This window comes from Chinchilla lanigera, unplaced genomic scaffold, assembly GCF_000276665.1.
Source record: "Chinchilla lanigera isolate Chin_1 unplaced genomic scaffold, ChiLan1.0 scaffold00066, whole genome shotgun sequence".
Taxonomy (NCBI): Eukaryota; Metazoa; Chordata; class Mammalia; order Rodentia; family Chinchillidae; genus Chinchilla; species Chinchilla lanigera.
Genome location: NW_004955467.1, coordinates 11966259 through 11982196, shown reverse-complemented (window position 1 = coordinate 11982196; position 15938 = coordinate 11966259). Strand labels below are relative to the sequence as shown.

At 53.7% G+C, this 15938-nt stretch overlaps 2 protein-coding genes across 3 annotated transcripts in view; one reads left to right on the top strand and one right to left on the bottom strand.

Annotated features, from left to right (window-relative positions):
* Window positions 1–9016, top strand: part of Pitpnm3 (PITPNM family member 3) — a 78208-nt gene extending 69192 nt beyond the window's left edge. For both annotated transcript variants that reach the window (XM_013522224.1, XM_005399663.2), the window contains exons 18-20: window positions 731–914; window positions 4099–4227; window positions 4944–9016. In XM_013522224.1, coding sequence (XP_013377678.1) covers window positions 731–914; window positions 4099–4227; window positions 4944–5249 — 619 coding nt within the window. In that variant the 3' untranslated portion in view covers window positions 5250–9016. The remainder of the gene's footprint in view (window positions 1–730; window positions 915–4098; window positions 4228–4943) is intronic.
* A 1131-nt stretch (window positions 9017–10147) lies between these two features.
* Fam64a (family with sequence similarity 64, member A) lies at window positions 10148–14211 on the bottom strand. The gene is made up of 5 exons (XM_013522225.1): window positions 14137–14211; window positions 13350–13673; window positions 11424–11701; window positions 10797–10892; window positions 10148–10196 (listed from the first exon to the last, which is right to left on the bottom strand). The coding sequence occupies exons 2-5, from the start codon at window positions 13638–13640 to the stop codon at window positions 10163–10165; spliced, it is 699 nt and encodes a 232-aa protein (XP_013377679.1). The 5' UTR covers window positions 13641–13673; window positions 14137–14211; the 3' UTR covers window positions 10148–10162.
* Between the last annotated feature and the right edge of the window lie 1727 nt (window positions 14212–15938).

Genomic DNA, 15938 nt, shown 5'->3' with positions numbered 1-15938 from the left:
CCCTCCTCTCCCTTCCCCTCTCCTTCCTTCCTTCCTTCCTCCCTTCCTCCATTTCTTTTCCCTTTACCCATGCAACCCTTCACCTTTTTCTGAGGCTGACTCCAGGCCAGGCTCAGGGCTGGGCGCTGATGCAGAAATTGCTGCTGTTTGGAGAAACTTGAGGCCAGTATGAAAAACAAGTTATGGGGATAAGAAATGAATCCAGATTCAGATGTAGACTACTGGGAGTTCCTGGGAGTTGAGGTGGCACTGCCCACCCCACCCCAGTAATGGTCATACTTGGGAGAAATGACCAGGCTGGCTCGTGACTGCTGACCTCCAGCTCCCCACAACACCCCAGGCTCTGTGGAAACGGGTTGGAGTGAGAGGACCGCAGGGAAAGAGGCCACCTGCGGGCTTTGGTAGTGGTCCCACAGAGATGGGGCCTAAGCTAAGGAGGGAGCTGGTAGAGTAAAGAGATGGCCTGGCAGAGCTGCCTAGCTTGCTCATTGCAGCAGGAGGAGGAGGGAGGGAGGCAGAGGGGAGGGGAGGAAGGCCAGGTGTCCAGAAGACAGCATGAGTATAGGGAGACTGGGTGGGAGCAGAGGGCCTACGGGCTATCCTGGAGTGTGGATTTGGGGTTTTCCTTTTATCTCCCTCTTCTCGGGAGGGCAACAGCGCCTGGGGCATATTGCTGGGCAGGTGGGTGGCTTGCAGGGCTGAATTGGAGCCTCCAATACCATCTCACCAGGCACTGGCAGGACCTGGGATACATGATCCTTTATATCACGGGACGGCCAGACATGCAGAAGCAGCGGGTGGTGTCGTGGCTGTCCCAGCACAACTTCCCACAGGGCATGATCTTCTTCTCTGACGGGCTGGTGCACGACCCACTGCGGCAGAAGGCCATCTTCCTCCGAAACCTCATGCAGGAGGTCAGTGAAGGCCTGGGGGTGGGGTTTCAGCCACACCCCAGGGGTGGGACCTTAGCAGTAGACTCCAATTGGCCAGGGGAGATCAGACCACACCCCATGCTCATCCCCTCCTCCCACAACCAGGTGGAGCCCCGCGCTTCCCAGTAGGTTTGTTGGTGTAAGAGGAAGCACACTTTACAAAGCCCACATATGGGATCTCTTATCCTTTTAGCATCTGTTGAAATAGGTGTTATCTTTATTGACAGATATTCATCCTTTTTCATTTCCTGATTCTGAAGCCTAAACTCTTGTCTCTACAACTGGTTATTCATTCAGTAGACACTCAAGTGCCTATTGTGTTCCTTACTCTATGCCTGGTCTTGGGCCCGCATAGAGACCTGCTCTCCTGAGCTGTGGTTCTCATCGTGTGGGCCCGGGACCAGCACCTTTCAAGAACCTGAGAATTAATCAAAAATGCAGATTCTCTGATTCAGACCTAATGACTCAGAAACTGGGTCAGAGGCTCAGCAGTGTTTTCACAATCCTCCAGGGGATTCTGAAGCACAGAAAAAAATTGAGAAGCACAGATCTAGAGTAGGGGTTGATGAATGAAAATTAGATGCATTCAGATTTTGGTGTCCATAAATAAAGTTTTATTGGAACACAGCCAAGCTCATTTGTTTATGTATTGTCTATGGCTGCTTCTGTGCTCTAATGCAAGGGCTGAGTAGCTGTGATGGAGCACAAAGTCTCCAATATTTACTATCTAGCCTTTCATAGAAAGAGTCTGCCAATCCTGATCTAGAGGAAGAAAGCCATGTAAATTGACAATTACTGGTGTGTGGCTGAAAAGAGCCGCTACCAGCAAACAGAGGGGAGAGGGTTTGTTTGCCTGGGAAGGTTGGGGAGGCTTCTAGTAGGTCATAACTTTCGAGTTAATCTTGAAGCCTGAGTATGAGTTGGCAGGACCGAGAGAAACACAGAGGTTAACAGTGAAGTAAAATCAAGTTTTGTTTGGGAGTAGCACTGCAAGGGGAATGTGCACGCCGTAGTACACTCTGGGCTCATTCAAAGAGGCTGGGGCAAGGGCAGGTTTTTAAAGGCCAAAATGAGGAGAGTTACACAGAGTATCTTGAAACAAATATCTTTGGCCACAAATGATTAATAGCAAGGGTGACATCAGTCTGAGGTTGAGTAGACAGTTGCAGATGTCCTTGAAGGAGTATCTTTTGTATAAGGTTGCTACAGCCTTTTGTGGAAGGTTGTAGTTCTGGCAGAGTCTTTTGTAATATTTACTATTAGGCAGAATAAGGATTAGTCATGAATAAGAACTCTTCCTTCATAATCTCCCAGCTTTATTTATTTTTTTTGTTAGGATTAACACAAACAGCTCCATTTTGATTTTGACAATTTTTACCATGAGCAGAGGCACAAAAGCAAAAAAGATCATGGGTGTTTTCAGGGCTACAGGTATCCAGGATGGGGGTACATGAAGCACGGGTGAGACCCAGGACAAGTGGCCCCAGAGCTCTTCAGGGACCCTAGCCTGGCAGGCTTTAAAAGATGTGAAAATCAGACCAAGATCATGGACTCCTTTCTGAGGGCAATGGGGAGCCACGGAAGAGTTTGAAGTAGGGGAATAGCAGTGTCTGGTTTGGGTCATACAAAGAATTCTCTGGTGGTTATTGAACCAACTGACAGCAGAAAGGAGAGACAGGAAGGCCAGTTAAGGGGCTATTACCAAGCAAAAGGTAAGAGGACTGAGGTGCCACCTGGCCCAGGTGGTGACCATAGATAGGAGGGAAAGGCACATGCAGGCATGAGAATCAGGAGGTGGAATCGTCAGGATTTGGTAACAGTTGGAGGTAGGGTGTGAGGGACCCACAGGTGTTCTGTTGCATGACCAGGAGGGATCCAGATGCTACTCGTCTGACCATCGCCTCCATGGAGGTAGAGTCTGTGTCTGTGCTGCTTTGCAATGTGTCTCTAGGATTTGGCGTGACAGTGGCACACAGTATGCACTCAGTGAATGTTTGTAGAATGAATACATGAATGAATGAGGGAATGAAGTGAGAGGGGACACAGGCAAAAGGCCAGGCTGGAGAGAGATGGGCTTAGCTGTGGACATGTGGAGGCTGATATGGCCATGGGCCATGAGCCATGTCAGCCCCAGCATGTGGCTCAGAGAAGAGGTCAATGGGTTGCAGATAGACACTGGAGCCATTGTGTGAGGGAGGGCAGTGAAGCCGTGAGTGGGAAGGCACCCCAGGGGAAGGGCAGGACCAAGAGAGGCTGCACTGTGCTTCCAAGAGCGGGACAGGAGCTGGCCAGGGAGCCAGGTGGAAAGTCCAAGGGGAGGAGGGCTAAGACAGGGAGGCCCTGGTTGTCAGGGGAGGGAGAATTTCAAGCAGACAGCACTGTGGGATGGTGAGAACTGTCCTGCATGAAGAATGGTCACTGCATGCCCTCAGTGAGGAAGGAACACCGCTGAGGGCCAAGAGGGCAGATGCAGTGGAATGAGGAGTGGAGAAGATGGGTCTCAGCTTGGAGGGTTCATAAGGGTGGGAGGCGGCCAGCTGTCCACATGGACACTAAGGCACCCTGGCAATGGTGGTGCTTAGGAGGAAGGGAAGCTGAGACACACGACTGGAGTCTCCAGTGCACTTGGGAGAAAGGACGGTGATTTATGGGGAGGAACATATGGCAAGGGGCGACTGACGGTGAGCCCCTCCAAGGAGGAGGTGGTCTGACTCAGTGGGGAGGGTAGAGTGCAGATCTGAAAGTGCTGCTGGAGCGAGGAGGACATTGAGCCATTTTCTCAGCTGGATTGGGTCTCCCGGGGAAGGCATTGGACCAGCCAGTCAGAGGCAGCAGGCACAGGACCAGCCTAGAAATGACCTCCAGTCCTGGCCCTGTGATGCAGAAACTCAATTTCCTTATCCACAAATGGACATTGTCCCCTTTGTTACATAACTCATGCGTAGTGCTACCCAAGGGAGGGTCAGTAAATAGTCTGGTTGTTACTGAGCAGAGTCCTGTATCAGGCTCGAGGTGTGGGGAGGGACAGGCACAGTGGGGGTTTGTTCCCAGCACGGGGTGGCCCCACGGCATAAAGTGTGAGTGCAGATAAAGGTCTTGGTGCAGGAAGCCTTCCCAGGGAGGGCTCCTGGGCCTCCCCTTGCTCATGAGCTGCCCTGCATTTCAGTGCTTCATCAAAATCAGTGCTGCCTATGGCTCCACCAAGGACATCTCCGTCTACAGCGTGCTGGGCCTGCCAGCCTCCCAGATCTTCATTGTGGGCCGGGCCACCAAGAAGTACCAAACCCAGTGCCAGGTGGGTGGAGGCCAGGCTGGAGGCTGAGGGCTGGTGGCCAGGGAAAGGGTGGTAGAAGAGTAGGCAATTCACTTACTGGTTCATTCACTCACTTACTTGTTCATTCATTCATTCAGTAAATGTTTCTAGGCCCCTGCCTTGGGCCAGGCTGTGTTAGATCAGGGGAGAGCCCCAGTGGCCAGATGTAACGCCATCTAGTCTCGTGTGGGAGATGGGAACATCTGCAGACTGTGACAGTGTAGTGTGGCATGTGCCATGATAGATGACAGGCAGACAGAATTCTGGTGAGGAGCAGCTAACCCAGACTCCAGGCCAAGGCTGGCTTTCCAAATTTTGAAGGAATTGTTCAGGAGGGAACTTAGGTTGGGGGCAGCATTCATCTGTGGCAGAGGCAGCAGCAAAGGCCAAGGTCAGGAAGCAGCGGGGAAACATTATATTCTGGGAATGGCCAGTGACTCAGCTTGGTGCAGGCATGCACGGGACGAGGGCATTGGGGCAGTAGGTGCATCAAGATGGGCTGTGTCTTGCCAAGCTCATTCAGTCTCTGGAGTGAGGGATAGGGAGGCAGGATCATGTTTGTGATCCAGAAAGATCCCTCAGGCGGCACAGGGCCCAAGGAGGTGCTGGAGAAGTCCCAGTTGGTGGTTATGTTGGGGGACAGGATCGGGAGCAGGGATCCGCTCTCCTCGCTGGCTTGACACGCGTCTCCTCCGTAGTTCCTGAGCGAAGGCTATGCCGCACACCTGGCTGCGCTGGAGGCCAGCCACCGCTCGCGCCCCAAGAAGAACAACTCACGCATGATCCTGCGCAAAGGCAGCTTCGGGCTGCACGCACAACCCGAGTTCCTGCGCAAGCGCAACCACCTGCGCAGGACCCTGTCTGTGCAGCAGCCAGACCCACCGGCCGTCAACCCCAAGCCAGAGCGGGCCCAGAGCCAGCCCGAGTCCGACAAGGACCACGAGCGGCCGCTGCCCGTGCTCAGCTGGGCGCGTGGGCCCCCCAAGTTCGAGTCGGTGCCCTGAGGGGCATAAGTGCTCAGAGCAGGGGGGCAACCAGGCTGCCTGCAGGGACGGGAAGGCTGCCTTCTCCCCGACACAGGCGTTTTCCTGCTTTTTCCCTCCCGTGTCTGTCCAGCCGTGTCCGATCAGAGTGGGGAGGGACCCTTCTGGCCTTGGGGAGCTCCCAGGCTTTGACGGGGTAAAATCCGGGGTCCCAGAGCCGCTGCCGCTGCTGCCTCCTCACACAGGGACGGTGAGCCCGAGTCAGGGCAGATGTTTGTGTCATCCTGGGGACAGGCCAGCCGGAGCCCACTGTCCCAGCAGAGTCGAGCATCTTTCCGCGTCCCCAGGCTTCCGCGGCCAGGCTAGGCGAGCTCTACATGGAGGCCCCAGCCCGGGGACCAGCAGCCGCTGGCAGGTGCTGCCTCTTGGCTGTCTTGCAGAGGAGTGAGTGGCATCTGTGCCCGCCCTCCTTGTGACATCCCCAATCACCACTTCGGTAAAGTGGTCATTTCTGGGAGTGAGAGGATGCCCCCTAGGTTCATCCTCATGTAAGTGGTGTCTGTCCACAGCCCTGGGGCCAGGTCTGGTGCTGACGGTCTGTCCGCCTGCAGCTGTCCTTTGCCCCCTACTCTTGTCCTCAGTATCCTCACTATTCTCCGGTGGCCCTTGAGGACAGGTGTTTATCTTCCAGAATCCCCACCTTGTGCCCTTCCTCCCTGTGAGGCTGCAGACTTGGGTTCTGGCCCAGCTGGGCTGGCTGTGTGCCCCTGAGTCTGTTGCTTACCCTCTCTGGACCTGGCCTTCTTTCTGTAAATTGGAGGAGGTCCACCCCCTAGCTGAGATGGGTATACATTTTTGACGCAGAGGCAGCCCTAAACTTCTGAACCTGAGATTTTTCAGCGTGCAGGTTAAGGTAGCCTTTTCACACAGCCTCACTGAAGGGTTCTGCTCCAGAGGAAGCCTCTGCTCCATGGAGAGCCACAGCAGCACTGCTTTGCACTGGGGCCAAAATAGGGTGTCCCAGGGACAGAATCCTCCCCCAGAGGGTACTGATCTGGCCCCTCCACCCCCAGCTCTGCTCAGACCTATTTCCCTGTTGCTTTCTGGAAAGCCTAGAGTTGAGAAACCAGGGTTCTGGGGCCTTCATGGAATTTTGGCCCAAACTGTTGTATTCCTTCCCTTCCAGCTACCACTTAGCTTGGTTTGAGCCTCTCACTGGGTAGGGCCCCTGAGGGTGGCTGGACTTGGCTCTCCTGGGGTGCCTCAAAGTCTGCCCAGGTCCTCCTGCTACTGAGCCCCTTGCCCAGGCAAAGGTGTCGTGCACCTTCCTGTGCTCCCTGGCCCAGGCTCACACCTGTGATGGAGCTGCCCTTGGCTGCCTCTGTGCGCCCGTGGGCTGCTTCTGAGGCCGGCCCTAGCTATTTGCCAGGCCGCCCAGACGTCTGTATACACAGCAGGCACCTGTGTGAGCTCAGTGTCGCTTCTGCTCAATGTCTACCTCTTGCAGCTCCCCTACAGCCCATGGCGGCTGCTCCTGGGGGCAGTTGGCACCATTGTTGTGAATCACCTTGGCAACCTGGGCACCCTGCTGGGACTGGAGGGGTCTGGGCTCTGAGTCCCCACCCCTGCACCTTCTCCAGCCTGCCAGCTACTGCCACCTTTGCCTGACCCATGTGCCAGCTCTTGTAATCCACTCTCAGCACTGTATCCTGTGTCCAAACCCCAGGAGGATGCCGGGGAGCTGGGGACCAGCCTTGGCTCCTTCTTCGGTCCTGGCTCCGGTGGGCAGTGCACACAGGCTCATCCCCCTTTACCGTGGCATTGTTCTTGGCTCTCCTGGCACCAGCTCATATGGAGTAGCACTTCATTCCTAACCCTTTCTGCTCCTTCCCCCCAAATACCTTGATTTAAACTTGGGCAGAATTATTTTCTAATTTTCTGACACTCCGTCATTTTCTCTTTGGCAGACGTCACTGATGTGTTACTTTCAAATGATGAACTAATTAGTGTGAGATCTTTTTCCCCCAGTTAGATTCCCTCCCCCTTTCTGAGAACCCCAGGCTGGGGAGCGGGGTGGATGGGAGTGAGGGTATACACTTGTGAGCTGGGGTGCCCAGGGAGTTTAGAATAAGTGACCAGGGCTGTGTTTCTGGGGGTTAGAACTGAGACACAGGACCCAGCAGGAGGGCTACCAGCCCTTCCTTTGCTGCAACCCTCTATGGGGACTTGGATGACTCCCATACAAGATGCTGGTTGTGTACAGGGCTATATTGTGAACACAACACCCTTGGAGCTATAGTTGGTGTGTGTGAGTGTGTGTACTTGCAGTTCTGTTTAGTGATGAGACTACTTATGTCTCGGTGTTGCCTTTTTGGCAAGTGTGTCCCCCATATGCACTTTCGATACTAGTAGAGTGTTCAATTTTGTGTGTCAGGTCAGAGACAAAAAGAACTGAGTCCTGTTGTTGTCTGGAGAGGGTGCTGTTGCCTCTCCTCCAGAAGTTCTGTGACCCCTAGTCCAGCTGTTTTTAGACTCCTTCTAGCTCCTGGTGTGCCTGCTATCCAGCAGCTGGAAAACAGATCTTCCCCGCTGACCAAAGCTGCTTGTTTTTCATGTGGCATGTTTGTTCTTCCCCATCCAGTGGCTATGCTGGCTGAGGGCCTGCCCGCTGCCTGCCTTCCTCTATTACTTGCCCTCTTGGGGGTTCAGGGTGCATCTTTCGCCAGGGCCTGCTCTTCCAGCATCATGGTTTTCCCCCTGAAGATCTTGACTCCTGTTAAAGAACCTTAAGATATTAAAAAAAGAAAAAGGTTCCTTTGTGTGTTTGGATAAACAGCCTTCCTGTCTGGGTGCTGGCTGCAGCAACCACATCTGAATTCCAGTATTGCCAAGATTATTTGGGGTGGCTCTTTGAAGGAAGGGGAGGCAGGATCTTAGGGTTTTTAAACTGTACTTTTTTCACTTTGAAGCCCAGACATGTGCCCCAGAAGCGTCCTGCAGACGGAACATCCACCAACCTTTAAATGAGATCGGATTCCACCTGAGGCAGGTGGACCTGGGTCGGAGGTGGCACCAGTTTTCCACCTGGTTCAGGTGCAGCCCTGCCTAGGAGGGGAGCCCTGACTGGGAAAGAGCCTTGCAGTTGACCCCGCCTTAATCAACCAACTTTCCAGCTGAATCCCGGGGGGCTTGGGTGTCAAGTGCTCTGGAAACCTATTTTCTTTGGTTCAATCAAAAACCTCCATGCATCCTTTTAGGCTTGGGGGAATCTTCAACATCCGAATTAGGGTTAAGTCCAAGCAGCGAGGCCTGGCTGGGTTCTGCTGTCCCTGCTGAGAAATCAACAGGGTGTTTGGCAGGATAATCAAGAGTTCAGCTTCACTCTCTTTGGGACTCAGCAGAGGCAGGTGACACCAAGGAGTGACAGGCCAGAGAAGGGCGGCTCATGCATGGGGACCCCCTCCGTTGGATCCCACTGTCCCTTTCTGTTTGTTTACTCAGTGGTGGCAGCCGGTCTGACCTTGTCTGTGGTCTGACTGTTCCTAAGTGTGTAACTTTCAGTATTATCTGTGATCGATGGCTCTGTGCTGGAAAAGGTTTATTGTATTCCTATGGCTGCCTTGTACAAAATCCGTTAGAAAAGGACATGTAAAATATCAGATTTATAATAAGACAAACACAGCATTATGGAGTTAAAAGATTTTTACAATTGGTCTTGATTTTGATGTGAGCTGGTTTTTAACTCTCAAACATTGTCACTTAAATAAAAACCTTATTTGCCTTTCAAATGTGCTCTGCTTTGGACTGAATTGAAAAAGCTTTCTCTTTACTCCCACTCTAGGGATGGGGTGGGGCAGGCAAGCTGGAAGCTGAGGGGACGAGGGACAAACCCACATCCTAAACATGGGGCCCAAAGCAGTGTCAGGTGGGGGGCTGAGGCTGGGGTGAAATGGAAAAGGTGTCAAATGTGGCATAAGTCTTTATTATGAAAAAGCAATACGATTTAGGAAACTGGTACACAGCCTTCTTTGTAATAAAAGCAGATTTCTTAAATAATTTACAAAGGGCAAAACTGCTCTTGAGTGGTATTCCCCTTCCCTGCATGCCCACAGTGCCCTGTGCCAAGCTTATAAATAGGCAGCACCCATGAGCCCAGGGTTGCAGAACCTGGAGATCTCTCCTCTCCCTTCCTCCAGGGCCCCAGGGGGAGAAGTAGGATGGAAGTGGGTCCCTAAGAACCTCTGCCTTGGAAATACAGCTGGGGAGTCTGTAGAAGATTCCCTAAAGACTCTACCTTCTCATTGTGAACAAGGTGACCATAAGACTTGAGAATAGGATGAGATCCTAAGCCCAAGAGTCCCCTGGGGGAGTAAGAGCAATTCCCCAACTCCCCGATGTCTCCCGGAGTCACTCTCAGGCTGTGGCAGACGGTCACTGATGGACCCAGATGTGGCTGGAGCAGAAGAGTGCTGGGCCCCTTGGTAATCAGGTCCTTGTTAGTGGCGGTCCAGGGGAGCTGATGCCTCTGGTACTTCCTCCAGGAAGCTCGGGGCAGGCGATGTAGATATCCTAGGTATGAGGGCTTGGTGGCCAGATGGGACTTGTTTTCTGCAAAACAGAGCTTCCTTTGTGCCCACTGCTGAGCTCCGGGAACAGAAGTTAGGTACCCCACAGCTTCCTCAAGCAGCTGGAACGTGCCTCTAGGTTCTTGGGGAGCCCAACATGGTCAGTGAATGATGGGCCGGTGAGGTTAAGCTTTGGCTCTGAGCAGGTAGGAAGACTCTTAGACTTTCCGTTCTGTTGGGCTCACCTGCTCCATGGGTTTTTCCCAGAGACTCATTTCTTTAACATGCTCATGAATGAGGATGGCGGGAGGGAGGGGAGGAGACTGAGCAACATACTGGGGAGGCGGGCATTACCTGCAGGGCTTGTCCTCAGTCACGAATGAGCGTCACGGTCATGTCAGCACTAGGGATGGAGAAGAGGGGGATTGACATTGGCGGGTGCTGCAGGCTGTGAGGAGACCCAAATTGGACTGACAAAACCAGAACCTGGTAATATGGTGGGAGCAGGGCTACTCTGTGGGGTTGGAGCTGGTGGGACCCTGCCTGAGAGCCTGCTTTGACTATTACACAAATGCAGAGACAAAAATCCCTGAGTTAGTGAGGATTTGCCTTCACAATGGGGTCTTGAGCAGGTATACCAGGAGCTCCACAGCAGCCACGTAATTCTAATTCCACACACAGGCCAGGCAAAGAGGAGCCATGGAGGAAGGGTAGGCCTTTGGGAATCAGGTGCCCAGCCACACATGCGGTTCCAGAGGACTGAAAAAGTGAGCCACAACCCGGAGGACCACAGACATCCAGGGTGCATCCTTTATCACCACCCCAACTGAGGTCTTTCATCCCTTCTCGTGTTTGCAGCGAGGAGACTGAGGCCCAGAGAGGGGCAGGGACTAGAGGGTCGCCCAGCAGGTCAGTAGCAGAGCAGCAGCCTGCCTACAAAGTTGGTGTGGCCCAGGAGGGCCCTCCCCGCCACCTCACTGTGAAGCTTGGGACACCAACTCACTTGTCTTCAGCGACGATGGCCTCGTTCAGCTTTTGGGACAGCTTCTGGAGATGCTGGATTCCAGCTCCCACAGGCTCAAGATCACTGTCAGATTCACTGGATAAAAGAAAGCCAACAGAGGGTAGCTAGGGACCTGTGACAAGATACCTCCCAGTCCAGCACCAGGACCTGGTCTGTGGGTCTAGATGGCCCTGGTGGGCTGGGGCTTCCTCACCACAGATTCCTGCTCAGCTAAATGACGTTCAGTCCCATGAAGCCAAGAGTATGCGCAGGCAGTTTTGCAGACAAATGAATCTGCTGTTCCCCACCTGCACCCTGAGTCTCTGACACCCTGATGTCCTCACCGGCAGGCTGGTCTCAGTGGGACCCAGGGAGAACTAAGCTTACCTCTTTCTTTTACAGGTGGGGAAACTGAGGCCCTGAAGGGTTTTCTCAGATCCTCCACTAGGTCTGGGGGCAGAGCTGGGCTGGAACATGGATGTGATTCAACTCAGGGTGCCCCTGGCTCCAGGAACGTGCAGGAGGTACTCGGAAGCCCTGGGGCCCAGTTAGCATGTGAGGGGTCAGAGAAGGGAGATCATGCATGAGCTCAGAACCACTGGCTCTGGGAGACACCACACTACTTGCCTGGGAGAGCAGAGAGGCTCTGTCAAGGAGTAGGGGTTCTGGAAGGCAGTATCTCTCCTCAGCCGCCGTCGGGCATGAGCACGTGGGCCCATCGGGGCAGAGAGGCGGTGATATTCCCTCTTGTTAGGGTCTAGGGTGGCTCTACACAGCCGAGTGCTCTTCTCACTCAGGGTGGGAGGTGGGGAGCCACCGCTCTTCTGTGCCCCTCTCTTCCTTCTGGCTTTCACCTGAGTTTCCACCAGCCACTTGGTGCCACTCTGGCAGGACTCCTGGATTCTCTGATACAAAACGCACAGCTTTAGCACAGACAGAACCAAGGGCTGTAAGCATCCAGCCTGCCAGCTTCCCATGAATAATGCCTGCTCTTGGTCTTAAGGGTGAGGGGTGCAATGACTCTTTGTGGGATTGCTGTCCAGTGCAGCAACCCAGCTCAGAGTCCCGGGATGGGACCAGAGCAGTGAGCAGTGGGTGGACCACGCTGGCTCACAGAGCCTCTGTCCAAGTCCAAACCCTGTTCCCAGGAAGAGACCGACCCAGTGACTCAAGAAGGCCCAGAGAACAGGCCCAGCTCCTGGGTACCAGGAGATCATTGTCTCCTTGATTCTGTTCCTATGGCCCTTCATTCCTCCCCACACTGGTCTTCAGAGATCCTTTTGGGGATGTTCTGATCCTGACCCTGAACTTCTCAGAATGTCCCTGGCTCTTTATTCTCAGAAGACTAAGACCTAACTCTTGGGCCTTTCAGACCAGTATGGTGACAGTGATGCTTCATCTATTTGACTGTCTTTGCCTTGGCGAACCAGCATTCAGAGGTTGAAGCAAGGCCCCAGTTAGGTAGGATGAGTTATGTGGCCGTGGACCACACATTTCATTTTATTTCTCTGAGCCATGAGGTGGTGAAAATAAGCAGGGGTGCCACCAGAGAAGGCCTAGCATTTGGCTGGGAGACCTTTTCGCAAAGGTTTTAGAAAGAGCAGCTCTTTCCCTACATCTTCAGGATTCCCAGGATGCTAAGGAGGAACCCTTCTACCCCTACCCTTGCCTTTGGGAGGGCTCATGGGGCTTATTCACTCCCATGGCTTTTGTCCTTTCCAGGGGTCATCTGTCCTCAGCTCCGGCTCCAGATTTAAAGACATATCAGCTTGGAAGGCCCATGGGCACCTTATACCCCACGTAACACTGCCTTCTTGGGGAATAGCTCCTTGACACCTAGTACCCCAAACTGCTGGATCTAACTCAGAGAAGCTCTTGAAGTTACCCTCAGCGACATATCTGCTCCTTTCCATTTCCCATCACGTACCTCAGGAGCAAGTACATTTATACGCCCATCTGACCAGCTTTGAGGCTGGGTGTGTGGCTCAGGGGCAGAGCCCCTGCTTGGCCTTTGGGAGGCCCCACTTTTCTTTCCAGTTTCCGGCTGCTCTGGGGAGTCTAAACACCTTCAGACACTGGATCTCCTCTCTCCTTGCTCCACCTTGCCTTGCCCCAGGGCACACCCAGGCTAAGTTTCTGCCCTTACTCTTCCACAACTTTCCTCCTTGCTGTCCTAAGTCTGGGTACAGCTGATTCACCTGTTGCAGATGCTCCTTGTACTTCCCCTTTCCTGGGTGAGCTCTGGGGAGTCACCTATTCTGGGAAGCCTTGACCAATTAAGCTTGAGTTTGGTGTCCCCTGATCATTAGCCATTTGCTTGCCTATCATAATACGGCTCTCATCTCAGCTCATTTTGAGCATCAATTTCCTTAGTGACAATCATTCAGTTATTTATGGAATACCTATTCTGTGCCATGAACTATTTGGGGTGCTGGGAAAGCAGTAACAAGCAAGTCAAAGTCCCAGGTGCCATGGAGCCTGTATTCTCAGGGTCTCCCTGAGGGTAGGAACTATGACAAAGACACCGTCTATAGATGGCTGTATTGTCATTACCTGGGACACGACACCCAAGGCGTTCTTGGCTGAGCGCGCTGCAGCCTGGAGGCCCTGCTGTTCTGGCTCTGGGGTTTCCAGGCGTTTCCAGGAGGGGCCTGTCCCGAGGTTGAGGCTAACTGCTCTCAAGGGCAGTCTCCGTTGGAACTGTCTACACAGGGCGCCCAGGGTCCCGGTGGACGACTCCGGATGGCCGGCTGCAGCCCGCACCACCTCCTCTTCCCGCTGCTCCTCCTTCAGGAGAGACCGGCGGCGCGCCGAGGATCGCATGCCATGCCACTGAGATGCCATCTGTGCGACCCAATCTCCTCTGCCCCTCAGATTCTGGGGAGGTTAAAGGCAGGTCATCAAGGCACCCTTCACTTCCATTCCAGGCTCCACAGGAGCCCCGGGGGCAGGGAGAAGATATGGGAGGGAGGCCCGTGGGATGGGGCTCTTGGACGACGGTGGGTCCCAAAAGGTTGCTTCCTGGAGGAAGGGTCACATTCCCGCTCTCCCGTGCTGCAAGTTTCCAAAACAGCTGTCTTTTCCCCCAGCCCCTTTCCGGAGTCTGGGGGAGAAGGGTTTCACCGAGCCTCAGCGCCTGACCCATGCCACAATCAGCAGCGCATTCGCACATTCGCCCCGACCAAACGAACTCCTGCCCAGACCCCGACCACCCCATCAGACACCAGGATTTCGACCGGACTCTTGGAATATGCCTGGCTGTTCCAGCCAGACCCCCTAACCCCTGTTTCCCCTTGACGACCCCGAATAGAAGCCCTTCTTCATCCCGACCCTCACTTACCCGGCAACGCCCAACGCAGAGACCAGACACAGCGGCTCCTCGCAGACCCCAGCCGATTTGAAACTCCGCGCTGCTCCGCCCCGGCCCTGTACTTACAGCTGATTGGCTCCATCCCCGTGGCCTCTGCTGTGTCGGGCACCCGATTGGCCATTTTCTGTAGCGGCTGTAAATTCCTCTCTGGGATTGGCCGTGACGCCCCTCTTCATCACTCGCGACGCCAGTCTAGCTTGGTATTGGGGGTGCAGCCCGCGCCGCCTCCCAGATGCTTCGGTCCCAGGCCGCGGAGCCCAACCTCCCTCGAGTTTGCACGGGAGTGTGGCTGGTCAGCAGGATCGCCGCAGAGGCGGGCTCCCGAGCGCGGAGAAGACGCGGGGACCGGTGGCCTAGGACTCCCGGGAGTCCTCCTAGGGAGCCCTTCATTCTGCCCGGAGGACTTGCTTTTCTTTGTCTCTGAGTGGTTTTCGGAAAACTGAAAGGGCCCTGCGGGGAGGGTGGTACGGAGCCTTCGGTTCCCACGAAGGTTTTGCCTCAAATTTCCCTCTGGATCCTCTCCTTTCCTGAGACAAGGTACTGCCCTCTCTGCGTCCCTCAAACTCATCCTGCTCTGCCCAGAAGATACATGCTGCAAATGGGGAAAGACTGCAGCGTTCCTCCCTGCCTTCTCCCTCCTAGGCCAGCTCCTTCTGCCTGGTTCTACCCATCCTTCCTTCTTCTCTTTAGCGTCCCTGGATGCAACTCTACAAACCTGTCCCCAACTTATCTCACTTTTATATGTGACCTCAAAGCAACACCCCTACCCTCATGTCTGGGTGGTTTCACCCGCTCTGTTAGCCTCAGGGATCACTGCCCCCACCCCCAGGCTGATGGTAGTGATTCACTTATACATGGCACTTTTACGCACCACTGACTGGTGGACCAAGCACTTGATAAATATTCTTGAACACATTCGATCCTCATTGTAGCCTGTGCTTTGATGAGGGAACTGAGGTGTAGAGAGGTTAGGTTGAGCCTAAATTTCACCCAGGGCCAAGGATTTAAACTCTGTTAGTCAAGGACCAGGGTTCGCATGTGCTTAACTGCCACACCACACTGTCCCTCACCTCAGCCTCTGCCTCCAGCCTGGATGGCTCACCTGACACCTACAGCCAGTGCCCCACAAACCGACATGCCCCAGCCAAAGTCTCTCTGGGCTTCCTGATTTTCCTCCTCCTCCTTCTCCCTTATATTTCCTCTTTCAAGTTTTTGTGAATTATCCACCTTGCCTTGCCCCCTGGGCACACCCAGGTTAAGGTTCTGCCCTTGCTCTTCCACAACTTTCTTCCTGGCTGTCCTAGGTCTGGGTACAGATGATTCACCTGTTGCAGATGCTCCTTGTACTTCCCCTTTCCTGGGTGAGCTCTGGGGAGTCACCTCATAAGCTGAGTGCCTGTGTTTGATTAAGCAATATGCTAAAAATGGGCCACAAGGTTCAACTAAAGTCACCATGGGGCTCAGATTCAGTTATGGGAAGAGAGGGACATGAGTGCTGATAACCAATATCCAGTTAGTCAAAGAACCACATAAAATATGTTACTGAAAGCTGAGAGCTGGAGAAGAGTTAACCAGGCAAAGTGTGCGTTTTTGTGTGTGTATATTTGTGAGGGTTTGTGTGGTTTCCTTGGCACAGGATTCAACATATTCAAGAGGACCAGTGCTCCTTGTAAGAAACCTAGCAGAAGGGAAACAAAAGCTTTGTGAAATCATTCTGGACTGTCTGAGAATTTATTTTCTACTTCATTTTGAAAAACTGAAAGCTATTGCTG

Excerpts from the sequence above, each read along its gene's own strand:
- Fam64a (XM_013522225.1), bottom strand. The coding sequence starts at position 13,640 with ATGGCATCTCAGTGGCATGGCATGCGATCCTCGGCGCGCCGCCGGTCT. Across the intron at positions 11,702-13,349 it reads CCTTGGGTGTCGTGTCCCAG|AGAATCCAGGAGTCCTGCCA; the intron begins GTAATGACAATA and ends GTTTTGTATCAG. Across the intron at positions 10,893-11,423 it reads GAGCCTCTCTGCTCTCCCAG|TGAATCTGACAGTGATCTTG; the intron begins GCAAGTAGTGTG and ends TCTTTTATCCAG.